The 16,561-nt window shown below is 38.9% G+C and overlaps 1 protein-coding gene across 1 annotated transcript in view; it reads right to left on the bottom strand.

Moving 5' to 3' along the window:
• The window catches only part of BTBD8 (BTB domain containing 8), a 99,138-nt gene that overhangs the window by 23,376 nt on the left and 59,201 nt on the right, over positions 1-16,561 (bottom strand). The window contains exons 6-9 of the mRNA XM_054721355.1: positions 14,148-14,228; positions 12,590-12,686; positions 5,984-6,072; positions 5,474-5,576 (exon numbers count right to left, since the gene is read on the bottom strand). Coding sequence (XP_054577330.1) covers positions 5,474-5,576; positions 5,984-6,072; positions 12,590-12,686; positions 14,148-14,228 — 370 coding nt within the window. The remainder of the gene's footprint in view (positions 1-5,473; positions 5,577-5,983; positions 6,073-12,589; positions 12,687-14,147; positions 14,229-16,561) is intronic.

Raw genomic sequence — 16,561 nt, 5'->3', positions numbered from 1 at the left:
AGAATAGCCTGAGGCTCAAAAGAAAATGTAATACACTTCTAGACCAAACACATACAATTTTAATTCATTAACAGAACACATGATTCAAACTTCAAAAAAATATAAAGGGCAATACCAAGAAAAGTGACCCTCTCCTTCCTGCCCCAAGCCACCCATTTTCCCTTGTCCCAATCAGTATTATTTTCTGTATCTTTCCAGAGTTATGTACTAGTGCATACAAACATAAATATATGTAATTTCCCCCTTATTTTCCTCAAACGGAGGCATTAATATGCTCAGTACTCTGTACCTTCCCTTTTACACTTAGCATATATCTGGAATATTTTTGTTATCAGAATGTAAAGAACCTTGTTATTGTTTTAACAACTATGTAATAATCCACAATATGGATATATCATAAGTCATTCAACCAGTCCTCTTATGGACGTTTACACTGTTAACAGCTTTTTCGCTATTGTTGTAATAATGTTGTAGATAACATTATTTCACACATATGTAAATAAATCTATAGGATAAATTCCTAGAAATAGAATTGTTGGGCCAATACTGCTAGTCTTAGACTGGGTCTGCCTAATAACTGAGACTGAGAAATAGGCTTGCATGTTGCATGCACATAGTTTATTTTGAAAAGTGATTCCAAGAGGATCTGAGGCGCTGGGAGAGAGAAACAGGGACGGAGGGAAAGCCGATGGAAGGGTAAGTTTTCTTGCTGACGGTATAAAGTGATGCCATGGCACATGTGGTGGAACAGAATTGGAACTAAAGAAGACGTAAGAAGACTGCTTTCTTTAATATTTTTGGGTAATATTTTAAATTTTAATTGGAAAATAATAAAAAATATTCTATTTTTTTATCAAAAGCTAAATATACATTTTATTTGGTAGTGAGCTATATAAGTTCTTTATTAATTTTAGATATTAACCCCTTATTAGATGTATATATATTCTCCCATTCAGTGGATTGTCTTTTCATTTTGCCAAGTTTCCTTTGCCTTCTAGTTTGATGTAGTCCCATTTGTTTTCTTTTTCTTTTGTTATCCTTGCTCTAGGAAATGTATCAGAAAAAAGTATGCCGTATTTTGTCATGTATAAGATGCTATTTTTTTCTAAAATCATTAGACTGAAAATTGAGGGGCATCTTATACACAGAAGTCAGCTGAGGAGGGAGCCGTGTGGGTGCGTAGCTGCCCATACCTTGTCAAACAGGCTTTCTACAATCATGAGCCTTATTGTTACTGGAGGTGGAGGTGGAGAGTGCACAGATGCAACAGGGACTGGAGCATTCTGGGCCCATAAAGTTGTCAAAAATTAAAAAGATAAATACTGGTAAGAGATTGTCTTACTCTGTAAAATTCAAAGTGAATGTAATCAGCTATGCAAAAGAGCATGGAAAAAGAGCTGCAGAGAGACAATTTGAACCTCCTCCCACTGAGTGTATGATCAGACAGTGGAGAAAACAGGAAGAACAACTCCTTAAGATGCCAAAAAAGAAGGTCTTAAGAGGAAAACCAGCAAAATGTTCAAAATAATGATTTCTTAATTTTGGGTTGGAAAAGCAGAGGGTGTCTTATACATGGGGGCGTCTTATACATGGAAAAATACAGTAGCTTGAGACATGTCCAAGATTTTACTGCCTATGTTTTCTTCTAGGATTTTTATGATTTTGAGTCTTACATTTAAGTCTTTATTCCATTTTGAATTTAATATTGTGTATGGTGTAAGAAGGTGGTCTAGTTTCATTTTTTTTTGGTACATATCTGCCCAATTTTCCCAACACTATTTATTGAATGGACTATCTTTATCCAATTGTTTTTGCCTCCCTTGTCAAATATTAATTGACCATAAAGGCATGGCTTTATTTCTAGACTCTTTATTCTGTTCCATTGATCTACATGAAGGCCCATACTTTTCTAAAAATAAAGTCTTTGCCCATGAGAGAATGGAAGCAATTGGTTTTAAAACCTGGCTTTGTAATTACTGGCACTGTGAACTTGAATAAAAGCACTTACCTCTCTGATTCTCCTTTCTTGTATGTGAAATGGAGATAATAGTACCTGTTTTATACAAAATTTTAATAAAATAGCCCTAACTAGTTTTGCTCAGTGGATAGAGCGTCGGCCTGCGGACTGAAGGGTCCCAGGTTCGATTCCGGTCAAGGGCATGTACCTTGGTTGCGGGCACATCCCCAGTGGGAGGTGTGCAGGAGGCAGCTGATCGATATTTCTCTCTCATCGATGTTTCTAACTTTCTATCCCTCTCCCTTCCTTTCTGTAAAAAATCAAAATATAAAAAAAATTTTTCAATAAAATAAAAAGTACTTTTTGAACTGTAAAAAGGTTTTAAAAAAACTACCAAATACTACTACTGTTACTATTACCACTTGTCCTTCTCTGCCTCCGGTTCCTCCTCCTCCTCCTAATAGTAATAGTAGTAGTGGTATTGGTAGTGGTAACGGTGGTGGTGGCATTCATATACATAAAGGAATTTGTTATAAGGTCCGAACATATACAATTGTGGGAGATGGTTAAACAATCTTTGTAGATGATGTGGTAGTTTGAAGTCCACAGGGAAGGCAGTCGAGAAGGGAAGATGGACATAAAGTGAAGACCAAGGACAAGCTGATATCCAAGAGCATAAGTTGTAATCCACAAAGATGGACTCATTTCAGCTCTCACTGACTCCAACCTGGATGGAATGGGTGTCCTTCAGGAGATGTTGGCATCCTTCATCAAGGAGGTAAACACATCCATGGCTCAGGAGAAGAGAACCCAAAAGAGGATACAGGGCAAGGTGAAGCAATTGCAGGCCTGGCTGCTGTTCCTCGCCAACAAGGTAAGCCAGTAAACAACCAAAATGTACAAGCTAAAAGTGCCTGCTCCAATATTCCTGGTGTAAAAGAAAGGCTACTGCTGCTTCACATCTACCTTACAAATCTCATGCCAAATTCTCTTGTGGCCACTCTAGAAATATACCAAGAAGGAAATTCTGGGAAGCATGGTTCATTCATGCTTCCCAGACAGGTACCATGTCAACCTGGCACCCTTTAAACCATATTTAATTATCAAATAGGGATAACAAAATTATGCTTCTGCCTAACATAACTATCTCCTATACAACAAATAGGCTAACCCCTTCCTTAAAAGAGGATAAAAATTCTCTTGTATTGCCTTTGGATAATGTTCACTGTTCGTCAAACTGACTCACACTCCTCTTTGAGTCAGTAACTTAAATATGGAGATATAAAGCTAACTAATATTAATATTGTCTTATATTAGATGGTAGGGGAATAAGACTGTAAAAAATACTTGGTTTAATATATATATATATATATATATATATATATATATATATATATACACACACACACACATACACACACACTAGAGGCCCATTGCACGAAGAGATTTGTGCAATAGGCCTTCCTTCCCTTGGCTTCCAGCACCGGTTTTCCTCCGGCACCCGGGACCCAGGCCTTCCCTCTGGCCGGAGTCTGCTGCCTTTGCTGCAGACTCCGGCCAGAGTCTGCCTTCTTCATCTTTGCTGCAGGCTCCAGCCAGAGTCTGCCACCTTCATCTTCGCTGCAGACTCTGGAGTCTGCAGTTTTTGTCTTCACTGCAGCACTCCGTTCCTGTAGATCCCTTTGCGCACCCCGCCTCCCTCTCATAGCAGGCGTCCTGCCCCACCTGGCCACTCTGAGCCTGGAGCAGCTGGGCAGCTGCCATCTTTGGCCTTCTAATTTGCATATTCCCTCCTGATTGGCTGGTGGGTGTAGCGGAGTGATGGTTAATTTGCATGTTTCTCCTTTATTAGTGTAGATATAAACATTCATATAAAAAGGGAAATTAATCATGTTTATATCATAACTATTAGTGCTCATTTCTGTAACTGTTCATTTGCTCATAGCTGGCATTTATATCTACCTTTTCCCACTACACTGCATATTCCCTTTGTTCTCAGCAAGTACCTCTGCTGTTTGTAGTTTGTTATCTGGGAGGGTGGCCCAAACTTTAATTCCTGAAGAATCTGGGCCATTATCAGTGCTGCCTAAATTTGGTTGTTAGTTTTCCATTGATTTTAATCATAGGACATGGGAGCACAGCATTCCAAGTGTATTCCTCATTACCCATGTTATGTTACCAACCCAATCTCCCCGATAGTCAGATTCAATCTACCAATAATTTCCCTTCTTTGCCTGTTGGTTTACAAAGTAACCAGAAGGAGGCAGTCTCAACTTTTAGTTTAATGGAATCATTGTTATGTTTCCAGATGGAAGCATTTTTCTCTTTGGAACTAAGACCTCTAGGATCAGCAGAAACTAAAGTTCTAGAGGCAGGAAGCAATAATTCTGCAAGTGGATCACTAGGAATAATTGTATGTGGAGCCATCCTCACTTCCTAGTTTCTGGACCCATGAATCTTAGTTATAAGAGAAATAGCACCATAAATAAAAAATTAATTTAGAGCATATACAGCCTCCAGAAGGGCAATGTCCCAACCCCGGAAGGCACTGCTACCTTGCTGGTGCTGCAAGTGAGTCTTCAAGAGGCCATTCCAGCCCTAGCTGGTTTGGCGCAGTGGATAGAGCATCGGCCTGTGGACCAAAGGGTCCCAGGTTTGATTCCGGTCAAGGGCACATACCTTGGTTGCAGGCTCCTCCCCAGCCTAGACCCTCGCTGGGGCTCGAGCCCTGGTCGGGGCTCGTCCAGTAGGCAACCAATCAATATGTTTCTCTCACATCGATTTTTCTCTCTGAATCTAAAAATCAATGGAAAAATATCCTTGGTGAGGATTAAAAAAAAAAAAGGCCATTCCTCCATTTTATTGAGCCAGCTGCATCAGGATGATAGGAAACAGGATAGGAAACATGATAAAAGTGAAATTGTGAACATGGGCCCATTGCTATACATCATTTGCTGTGGACTTCCTTAGTAAGAAGTGATGCTGTGTGAAATACCATGATGGTGGAAAAGGCATTCTGTAAGTCCATGGATAGTGGCTTTGTCAGAAACACAAGGAGCAATGAAGGCAAATTCATATCCAGAGCAAATGTCTATTCCACTGAGAACAAAGCACTGCCTTTTCCATGATGAAGTAGTCCAATGTAATTAACCTGCCACCAGGTAGGTAGATAGCTGGTCCTCTTGGGGAATGTTGCCATAGAGAAATTTCAGTGTTATATTCAAATCCACCTTAGAGAGTGAAAGTCCATGTTGTTGAGCAAATGATGACTTCCATCCCTACTACCACGTATCTTTTGTTCATAAACCAATACATACCTTCCTGCTTCTCTGACTGAACCTTGCCTAATGAATTTGGCACATAGGAAGAGACGTTTAAGGATAGGTTTTCAGAACTGGTTCTGGGTTATCAGGAATATCACTTTACCTTTATAATTGAAATATTGAAAGTATCTATATACAACTGAATAAAGCTCTTGAAGTGAAATACAAACAAGAGTATTCAGGTTATACTTACTAAGGACTGAATCAACATGTTAAGACAACGTTTCTGAATCTCAGGAGGTACATTTGCAAAGTTTCTCTCAGACCAAAACCTTGCAAAATGCTTTACAATCCACCTGTTATAAATAAAAGAATCTCAAGTTAGAGAAATAAAAATATTTTTCCTTATAATATTCAACAATATTTGTGTTTTCAATTTGTACATATATATATTTTGACTAACTTTTACAGTTAATTTTGTGAGCTCTACAGTGGACTTGACTATGCTCTTTTTGGTAAACATATATTTTAAATCCACTTTGGTTTAACATAAGTAATAATGGTTGGGCTAAAATAAAATTGATCCCAAGCACCTTGAGTAATACCTAAATCAATATGTCTTTTTAATTGTTACAATTAGTTAAGCATTAAGTTACATATATTGCACCCAAGAAAACCAGCCAAGTCTAAAACTTTCCCAGAAAATTAGGAGAATGAAAGAATCCCTCAATTAATAGTAACAGCACTACTTCGGATCACTTACTTCATGCAGTCAGCAAAAAGACTTTCCACTCCAACTGAATGAGCGATAATCAGGCATTCTAGTATAGACGCCAAGCTTCTGAGGACGGGCTGAAATTGATAGAAAGCACTATTTTGTTCCTTTTCAACTTACAGAAGCTAAAAGTATTTGATTCGTATAGATGATCTGATATATGTACCCAAGTTGCAGAATAAAATATCTGTAATTTAAAAATCTGTTATTCTTTTAAAAGGAAGTATTACTAATAACTTCTAGTTTTATAGAACAGCATTTGAGTTCTTTGAACTGCCAGAATACACACAATTTCTATTCTAATTTCATTTAGCTTAAAATTTTAAAGTAAAAGTGGAATAATTTCTAGCACATTACATTGCAATATGATTACTTGATCTAATCTGCTTCCTAAAATACAAATATAACTTTTAAGTACATGTGCAATGGAAGGTCCTACACTGACCTCAAATAATGATAGAATGTAATTACATCAGTCGGACATCCTTAGTGCTGCCACAGAGGCAGGAGAGGCTCTCGCCACCGCTGCTGCGCTCACCAGCCATGAGCCCGGCTTCTGGCTGAGCGGTGCTCCCCCTTGTGGGAGCACACTGACCACCAGGGGGCAGCTCCTGCATTGAGCGTCTGCCCCCTGGTGATCAGTGCACGTCATAGTGACTGGTCATTCCACTGTTCAGTCAATTTGCATATTAGCCTTTTATTATATAGGATATATTTTAAAAGCACATATACAGAAGTAATGAGCTAAAATAATAAATAAATAAAATGTAGATACAAATGAAAACAACTCACTGCTCTTGGCATTAAGCCTCTGTGCCTCATGCTGCCCACTGTCACATATTTTCAATTTTTTTGGACTATGTTCCTAAGCACATTTATTGCCCATTAGGGTAAACAAAGTTCAACTTTTCTTTGTACAAAGTAATTAATTGTGATTTAGGGTTTAGACAATAAAGACCAGCAATTAGCCAATTTGTATATATAATCTCTAAATGCATACTTCTGGAGATACCCTACTTTCAGAGTAAAAGTCTCTTCAGAAATGCCTCCATCATAGTCCTAATAAGGTCAGTGATTTCCAACCTCTTAAATTATGAATTGCTATTAATACCCATTTCCTTAAAGTGTTATATTAGCGTTTAATAAATTTAATATAAATATTCTGCTTTGCATATTAACAATTGCGTTGTTCCCCTTGGATAACTGGAGGTACTCTAAGTTGTCCTAAAACCAGAAATGACTTAATATATTGATTTTAAAGTAATAATTCTATAAAGTTAAATAAGTTGATTTTCTGACTTACTTTAGGTGAGAGTATTAAACTAGAATGAGGGGTCAGACTACTGGTATAGACATATTTGACAACCTAAAAGTTCCCCTAAGTCTGAAAAACTACAAAAGCAAACACAAGAGTTAAAAAGTCCAACAGCCTAAGTTTATTTAGGAACTAGAGGCCTGGTGCACCAGTGGGGTCCCTCAGCCTGGCCTGTGCCCTCTCGCAATCCGGGACCCCTCGGGAAATGTCAGAGAGCTGGTTTCAACCCGATCCGCAAAGGCCAGGCCAAGGGATCCCGCCTCTAGTATGCATATAAGATCTTTGGTTAATCTCTTCCTGCCCTCCCCCCTCCCCTCTTACCTCTGAGATTCATCAGTCTGTTCCATGTTTCCATGCCTGTGCATTGAGTGTCTTCCCTATGGTGGTCATTGCGCGTTACAGCTACCAGACAGTTGGCTGGTCGCTTAGGCTTTTATATATATAAACTAGAGGCCCAGTGCACAAAATTCGTGCATGGGGGGGGGGAGTCCCCTCAGCTCAGCCTGCACCCTCTCCAATCCAGGACCCCTCAGGAGATGTCCAACTGCCGGTTTAGGGATCTGGCCTAAACCAGCAGTCAGACATCCCTCTCACAATCTGGGACTGCTGGCTCCTAATAGCTCACCTACCTGCCTGCCTGACTGCCCCCCCTCCCTAACTTCCCCCCCTCCCCGCAGCCCTGGTCACCAACTGCCCCCCCCCCTCCCCCCCGCTGGCCTGGTCACCCCCAACTGCCCCCCTCTGCTGGCCTGGTTGCCCCTGTCTGCCCCCCTGCTGGCCTGGTCACCCCCAACTGCCCCCCCCCCACTAGCATGGTCACACCCAACTGATCCCCTGCCGGCCTGGTCGCCCCATGCAGCCTGCTGTTCAGTCATTTGGTCATCCCTCACTAACCTCCCTGCCAGCCTGGTCGCCCCATGCAGCCTACTGTTCAGTTGTTTGATCATCCCTCACTAACCCCCTGCCAGCCTTGTCGCCCCACACAGTCTGTGTTCGGTCATCCGTCCGGTTGTTTCGGTTGTGACGGCCCCTGGCTTTTTATATATTAGGATGACTAGCCCTCTAAAACAAAGTACACTAATTGATATATAACAAGAATAATTTCCATAAAATTATTAAAATATAAAATAATTTACTGCTTAAAGCGAAAACTGACAAACTATAGCTTGTGGGCCAAATCTAGCCTACCACTGTTTTTGTGAATGAAGTTTTATTGGAACACTGCTATTCTGTTTCATTTATATACTGTCTTTAGCTGCTTTTGCTCTACAACAGCAGAGCTGAGTAGTTGTGATAGAGACCACATGGCCTACAAAGCCTAGAATATTTACTATCTGGCCTTTACAGAAAAAGTTTACTGACCCCTGGCTTAAAGTGTTAACTTTAGCTTTCCGAGAATTTTACCTACATGGAAATGCTGATTCCCAAGTGTTTTGTATAAATGGGATGACTCACATTTAGCTATTTTCAAACCCTACTTGTAGAATGTGGAAAGACATATATTTAAATCATTACCTAAAAAAATTTAAATCAGTGGCAAAAAATATATAAATCCCACTATAACCCTATAAGTAAAGTCCCAAAGTCATGTAAAAGGCAAGACTATAAAGTTAATGAAATAACCGAAGCCAGCTTGCCAGGAGTTCCAGGTCAGTTACCCACTATATTATACCCAAATTTGTATTACTATGGAAAGTGTTATTAAAGGCTTACTATATTTAAGTCACCGCCAAGAAACTGCATATCTGAGATCTAGAAGTTAAAATCATATATTAAAAGATGTATCACACAAATATATATTATCAAAATATATAAAGCAAATAATTTAAAGATCAGGTCAATGAAAAGAGAAATATGTTACCACAGCAATACAGACTATATGAAAATAAGTAAAATAAAGTAAAAAAAGTTTTCAACAAAATACTATACTAATAATTTTTTAAATTTCCTTTTCTATTATTTTAATCGCATCAAATATTATGCCTTTTGTGTTTTAAAATTGAGGGCATTATTGAAAGTAAAATATAAGAAGTTGCAAACAACCCATAAGACTATCCATAAAAGAGATTATTTTTTTAAATGTTAGGTGTAACTGGTCTATTAATGATTCTCAGTTCAGAGAAGATACTAACATAAAACTTCTTTTTCCCACCTAGTGCTGTCAACCATGCTGTGTTAAAATCCCCCTTTGTCTATCCCTTAATGCCTTATAGGCAAATTTCAGTAGTTTGTGGTTACTTTTGGAATTGAAATTCAGTATACTACTGTTAAGCACCTATCTCGTATCTGACTTAAATCACTGACTACATTGATAGTAGAACGTATGGAATAGGGCAGTTGCCCTGCACCTCCATATTCTAGGTCTAACTCCTGTGGAAGAAGGCTATGGGTGGCTATGGTCACCTTAAGTAACTAACCAGAGACCAACATGGTAGTAGGGAGATGTCCTTGATTTTGATCTAATTCAGATGTTGGTGTGTTGGTGGCCTAGTCTGATTTGGTGGCTCTTTTAGGGACAGACTGAACTTCACCCTAGTCTCTCAGTGGATAAAGATTCTTTTAGTGGTTCATGATGCACAATGAGTCGCAGGTGGGACACAGCGTCACCAGGCTCTGTATCCTCTAATCTTCATGAATCACTAAGGTCCTTCTTATTCAAAACTTCAGTACTGAATCTTTGTGACTCATGAGGCTTTCTTACCCCAAATAATATTTATTCAGTTTGTAATTAAAAGAACCAATGAATATTTAATATTAAAAGAGCATCTTTTACTTTGATGTTAGAATAGCAATAAAAGGAGAGCACATCCAGAAAATTAGATGACCAGGTATAATTCACTCTCCAGTAGGATATCAGGTGTCGAGTAAACTCCCCATACTTTTTTCTATTTATGATAATAACTATTGTCCCTAATCACCAGGTTAGTACTGGCTTCTCCAGCAAGCCTCCTTCTCCTTTTAGAAATCTCCACATTCAAGTATACTCTCATTGGTTTCTGAGGCATATTCCAGGCTCTCCCCAAAAATCTCTTACCACTTCCTTTTTTACTTTAATGGAAGCTCCTGAGTGGGCTGGTTTTATAGTTATGGTAGATGTCCCTCTGGAGATGAGAAGACATCTTTAGTCTTTATTTGGGATATGCTTGGATCTCCCTCCTAACTTTCATTTGGCTGGGAAGATGGGGGAAGCAGACGAAAGAGAAGGAAAATCTTTCACCAGAATTCTTCACTTTCTACAAAGCTGAAGTCACCACAGACTGCCATCCTGCTAGTCCTCTTACTTATAGAGGCTGGAATAAAGAGTTGAGTAAAGGTAGCTGAATTTAACTGTTCCTCAGTAAACCCTGAGAGAGTGGTAGTGGTGGTGGTGCAGGACCCATCTGTTCATGGCTCTGTTTTAGTACATGGGGTGCTTCCTTAGCTACAACATATAGAAAGCTAGGAAAAGTCCTACCCAACACAAAAATCTAAATTTAAGTATTATTGAAATTATTAAAATTACCAAATTACAATTCATACAATGTATATTGTTGCCTCAAGTATCCAATAATAGGGGAATCCTATCTAATAAAAGAGTAATATGCAAATTGACCATCACTCCAACACATAAGATGGCCACCCCCATGTGGTCAAAGATGGCCACCACAAGATGGCCAGCAGGGGAGGGCAGTTGGGAGGGACCAGGCCTGCAAGGGAGGGCAGTTGGGGGCAATCAGGCCTGCAGGGGAGGGCAGTTAGGAGTGACCAGGCCGGTAGGGGAGGGCAGTTGGGGTTGACCAGGCCTGCAGGGGAGGGCAGTTAGGGGCGACCAGGCCAGCAGAGGAGGTCAATTAGGAGCGACCAGGCTGGAAAGGGAGGGCAGTTAGGGGTGACTGGGCCAGCAGGGGAGGGCAGTTGGGGGCAACCAGGCCTGCAGGGGAGGGCAGTTAGGGGCAACCAGGCTGGCAGGGGAGGGCAGTTAGGGGTGACAAGGCCGGCAGGGGAGGGCAGTTAGGGGCAACTGCGCCAGCAGGGGAGCAGTTAGGCATCGATCAGGCTGGCAGGGAGTGGTTAGGGGGTGATCAGGCTGGTAGGCATAAGCAGTTAGGGGCAATCGGGCAGGCAGGCAGGTGAGCGGTTGAGAGCCAGCAGTCCTGGATTGTGAGAGGGCAGTCAGACATCCCTTGAGGGGTCCCAGATTGGAGAGGGTGCAGGCTGAGCTGAGGGACACATCCTAAACGGGCAGTTGGACATCCCTCGAGGGGGTCCCAGATTGGAGAGGGTGCAAGCTGGGCTGAGGGACACACCCCTCCCCCCGTGCATGAATTTCGTGCACCGGGCCTCTAGTATTGATATAAACAATTCTTCTAAGATTTGTTTTTTGTTGATTATAAACGTAATAAATACCATTGTAGAAAATTTAGAAAATATAGAAAAGCATAAATAAGAATATAAAAAATAACCTATAGTCACAGTGTAAATTAAAACAATGAAGAATAAAAAATAATGTACAGCCTGGCCAGTGTGGCTCAGTGGTTGGGTGTTGACCTATAAACCAGGAGATTATGGTTCAATTCCCGGTGAGGGCACATGCTCAGGTTGCGGGCTTGGTTCCCAGTGTAGGGTGTGCAGGAGGCAGCTGATCAATAATTCTCTCTCACTGATGTTTCAAATCATCATTGATGTTTATTTCTCTCTCTCCCTTTCCCTTCCTCTCTGAAATCAATTAAAAAATATAAAAATAAAAAAAAATGTACAAAATAGAATCTGTACCAATACAAAGTATAGGATCTTTTTTTAGACAATAAATTTATGTTTACATAAACTAAAATTTAAAAGTCAGTATTTTAGAAGAGAAATATATTCCACCCAAGTACATGCTATAAAGAGAAGTGGTAGAAAAAAGGAGTATAATTTCAGGGAAGAGAACCACGGCAGCACTGTGATAAATGTACCTTGGTAAATGTAGAAGGTAACCTGGGTTCCTGATTTCCTTTCCCTGATTTCCAAACCCTGAGTCCCAGATGTACACTCTCCATCTTGAATTGTATAGGACACTCCTGTATCCTTTCAACAAACCCCACCTCAATTTTATTTAATTTAAAATGATCTTAATGTCTGTGTGTTTTTTTAAAGTATAGCACATGAGTTATTTGTCAACTAAAGTTCCCACTAATTAAATTAACTTAATATTTTTAAGATTTAAACACTTTATTGTTAGCGTTAAAAATCTAGTAGGTAATAATGTGCGACTTTAAGGCATAAGTACTGGGTAAAGATTTCTGAAACTCAATAATTACCTTCTGAAAGAAATTACAGTAATCTCTTCTTAAAATATAGATTGCTACTTCTTTTAATCCTTCTAGTCCATACATATCAGCCATATTGAGTATTTTACTAAAATAAAAGTAGATATGGTGTGTTAATTTTCCATTTTAAAAACCAAGGCAAATACATAGTAACTTCCTACTAATATATGGTGTGTTTTAAAAAAGAAAAATATAAATTATTATTATTAATTTAATTATAACTTTCTGCCCTATATAATAAATAATCTTTATGGATTACAAAAAGGCCAAAAGTTGAAAGCACTGTCACAAGATTTGAATAGTGGAGAATATGAAGAAATAAATTTGAAGATGTTTCAAGCAAATTCCTCTCAGATTCGCAGATATATCTCAAAGCCCAGGAAACTGCTTTGAAGGCTATTAAAAGTTATAAACTCTTTGCAATAAATCTGTATAATAAAAGTTTTGGGATAGCAAATTGATGCTTATCAGATTGAAATGCTTACAAATGACCCTAAGATTAGAGACATCATGCAATTATTCAAAAGGTTTTCAGTCACTTCTTTTATTGGGCAAATATTTCTGAGCACCCATACATACTTTAGGTACTTAGGAAACCAACAAGCCTGGATAGCAAGATAAAATTCATATAGGTTTCCAGGGGGGAAAACTTCAGTACTGAATCTTTGTGACTCATGAGGCTTTCTTCCCCAAAATCATATTTATTCAGTTTGTAAGTAAAAGAACCAATGAATATTTAATATTAAAAGAGCAGCTTTCACTTTGATGTTAGAATAGCAATAAAAGGAGAGCACATCCAGAAAATTAGATGACCAGGTACATTTCACTCTCCAATAGAATTTCAGCAGTTTATATGGCATTTCACTATAGAGCAATTAAGAATCACATCATGCCTTAACCGGTTTGGCTCAGTGGATAGAGCGTTGGCCTGTGGACTGAAGGGTCCCAGGTTCGATTCCGGTCAAAGGCATGTACCTTGGTTACGGGCACATCCCCAGTAGGGGGTGTGCAGGAGGCAGCTGATCGATGTTTCTCTCTCACTGATGTTTCTAACTCTCTATCCCTCTTCCTTCCTCTCTGTAAAAAATCAATAATAATAATAATAAAAGAATCACATCATTGTTGGTCTTTAGGATGCCTATATTCTTAAATTAATTTTAAGGTTTTTCTTTTTCTGTTTTAAGAGACATGCTAAAGTTAAAAAATAAAGTAGTAAAATAATTGTTCAAAATTTGATAAAGGTTTAATCAATTTTAGTTTATAAAATCCTCTCATTTATTTTCCAAAACAAATATAAGGTTTTTCTAACATAATTTAAGTCTAATAAAGACTTTTCTTAATCTTATTACTGTGAGTTCCTAGAACATTTTTTCTTCTAAAAACAGTAACATTATTTTTAGATATTCCCAAATACACACAAGATATGGCAAAACAGGTGATAATAGTGAAGCTTCTACTTCATTGATACTCTGAAACATAGCTCAACAAAGCAGAAGCCAAAAAAATATTAATACTTTTATATTTAAAATAATTAAAAAATAATACATACCCAACATTAGCTTTGTCTGGAAAGTCCAAAGTTCCTCCATATATAAAAGACATCATAACATTCATTTCTACATGGTTTATACTGAAAAAAAGAAAAGAAAACTAAACACAAATCCAGAAATTAAGGTTTAACTGATATTAATTATACATTCTATTTTCCCATAAACTTTTAGCCAAGATAAAGTTTTAATCTCACTTTTATCTAAAGAATATATTCTTCAAATAACATCCATGCAGGTATGCCATTAATTTAATATGAAGTATGATTGCAGCTATGGCTTTTTATATGTTATAAAATGTTATTAGCATATAATCACACCACTGATTACTTATTGATTATTTATTATGGCTTAGCCTCACATTTTCTCTCCTCAGTTCTATGACAAAATCCTTTTGATACCGTTGTAATAAACACAGTTATTAACAGGGAAGGAACAAAGGAAGGCAAATATTATAGGCATGCCCAGTAAAGTCTGGGTGACATGGGAAGGTACTTGTTAGTCACACCTGGGAACAGGTCATTGGCAGAGTAGGTGTGGTCACTGCAAGCACAGGAAGACTTGAGATACACAAGCTCCTGAACAAAGGAGTTCCCTCTCTTGCCTCTTGCTCACTCTTGTGTGCTGGGCTCCCGGCTCTCTTGTTGCAAGGGGTACACTCCCCTGCATTTGCCCACACAATAGACTGACGGACTGGAACTAGCCTGATGCTGTGCTGGACCCAATTCCAACATGGAACGGAAACTGGACTCTGGCTTTGCTTCTAGCACTGCTGAATCCCCAAGTTGCCTATCTTCTTGGACTGGTTTAAGGGAAATGGGACTTTAGAAACGGAGGGACAGAATTCCACACAAATACAGCTTCCTGCCACATCTCATCCTCCCATAGGGGCCTCCGGAAATGCTTATTCCAGCAGCACCCCAAGAACCCCACTCTCACCAGCAACAGAGAAAGGCATTCTCTGATAACACTTTCATATGCGTTTCCTGCCTAAAATAATCTCCTTGCTCTCCATTTCCCACACTGCCATTAGAGTGACTTTGCTAAAATATAAATCTGATAGTCCTTCCACTTCAACAATTCTCCATAGTCCACAGGAAAAAAAGTCCAAATTCCTTAGCGTGGTGTACAGTATTCTTTATCATCTGACCTCTGGTTCTCCCTCTCTAGTAGCTGTTCCAAGAAAAGTGAACTACTTATTTCCTATACCAGAACTACTTGTAATTCCTTATACATCCATGCCTTAGCACATATTGCTCACTTGGCTTAAAATGCTCTCCTGTCGCCCGGCTGGTATGATGCAGTGGTTGGGCGTCAACCTATGAACCATAAGGTTACAGTTCGATTCCCAGTCAGGGCACATGCCTGGGTTACCAGCTTGATCCCCAGTAAGGGATATGCAGGAGGCAGCCGATCAGTGATTCTCTCTCATCCTTAATGTATCTATCTCACTCTCTCCTTCTCCCTTCCTTTCTGAAAGAAACAAAAATATACTTAAAAAAAAAATCTTCTCCCTATTTACTTCATCTTTCAGACACAAGACATGTGATTCTTTATCTCTGATTGTTTCCTTAATGCCCTAAGGCAAAAAAAATCACTGACTGTTAAATACAATAATAACTAACATCTATACTGAGCACTTACTACGAGCCAGTCACTGAACTAATATTTTGAATGCCATTAGCACATTTAATCATCACAGCAGGTACCATTATTAGTCTCATTTTATAGATGAAAAAACTGAAATTAAGTAACATGCCCCAGGTCAAATGGATAGTGATGGATTGGAATTTAAATCCAGGCAGACAAGACTCCAAAGCCTGGGCTCTTAAGAAGTATGCTATAAAAAAAAAAAAAAAGGAAGAAGAAGTATGCGATATATACTTTCATTATCACATTTATCAAACTGACTTGTAATATCTTTACCTAGACTGAGTTATGTGAGGGGAGGGTTTGTATTTTAGTTATCCTTGCATCTCTAGTAGCAGCAGAATGTCAGCATTGATTCACTATCCCAGGATGAGAAGATTTCCCATGTCCCACATAGCCCTGGAGCTATGCAGTGGAATCAGGGTGGGGACAGTGCTGATAAGACACCCATAGTTTTTAAGCATAGGACTAAGTATCTGCTAAAGGAATGAATAAAAGGAGGAAGGCAAGAAGACAAGAAATGGAGTCCCACAAGCAGTACTTAGAAAGGTGTTTGCTTTGATTCTATGGCCTTAAATAATACATGCTTAATAAATGTTTGATGAAACGTTTAAATAAATGGCTTATTAGGGCACTTACAGCATCTTTCAAAACCTTCAGAAGAACACACTGAGTTATAATATATATAAATACTTTAAAATTAATTTTATAAATTTGTCATTATGGCTAAGTACTGGTTTCTACTGATTCAAAATTCCAATCTTTA

Source organism: Eptesicus fuscus, chromosome 9 (genome assembly GCF_027574615.1).
Source record: "Eptesicus fuscus isolate TK198812 chromosome 9, DD_ASM_mEF_20220401, whole genome shotgun sequence".
NCBI lineage: Eukaryota > Metazoa > Chordata > Mammalia > Chiroptera > Vespertilionidae > Eptesicus > Eptesicus fuscus.
This window is presented reverse-complemented; position numbering and strand designations above follow the sequence as displayed.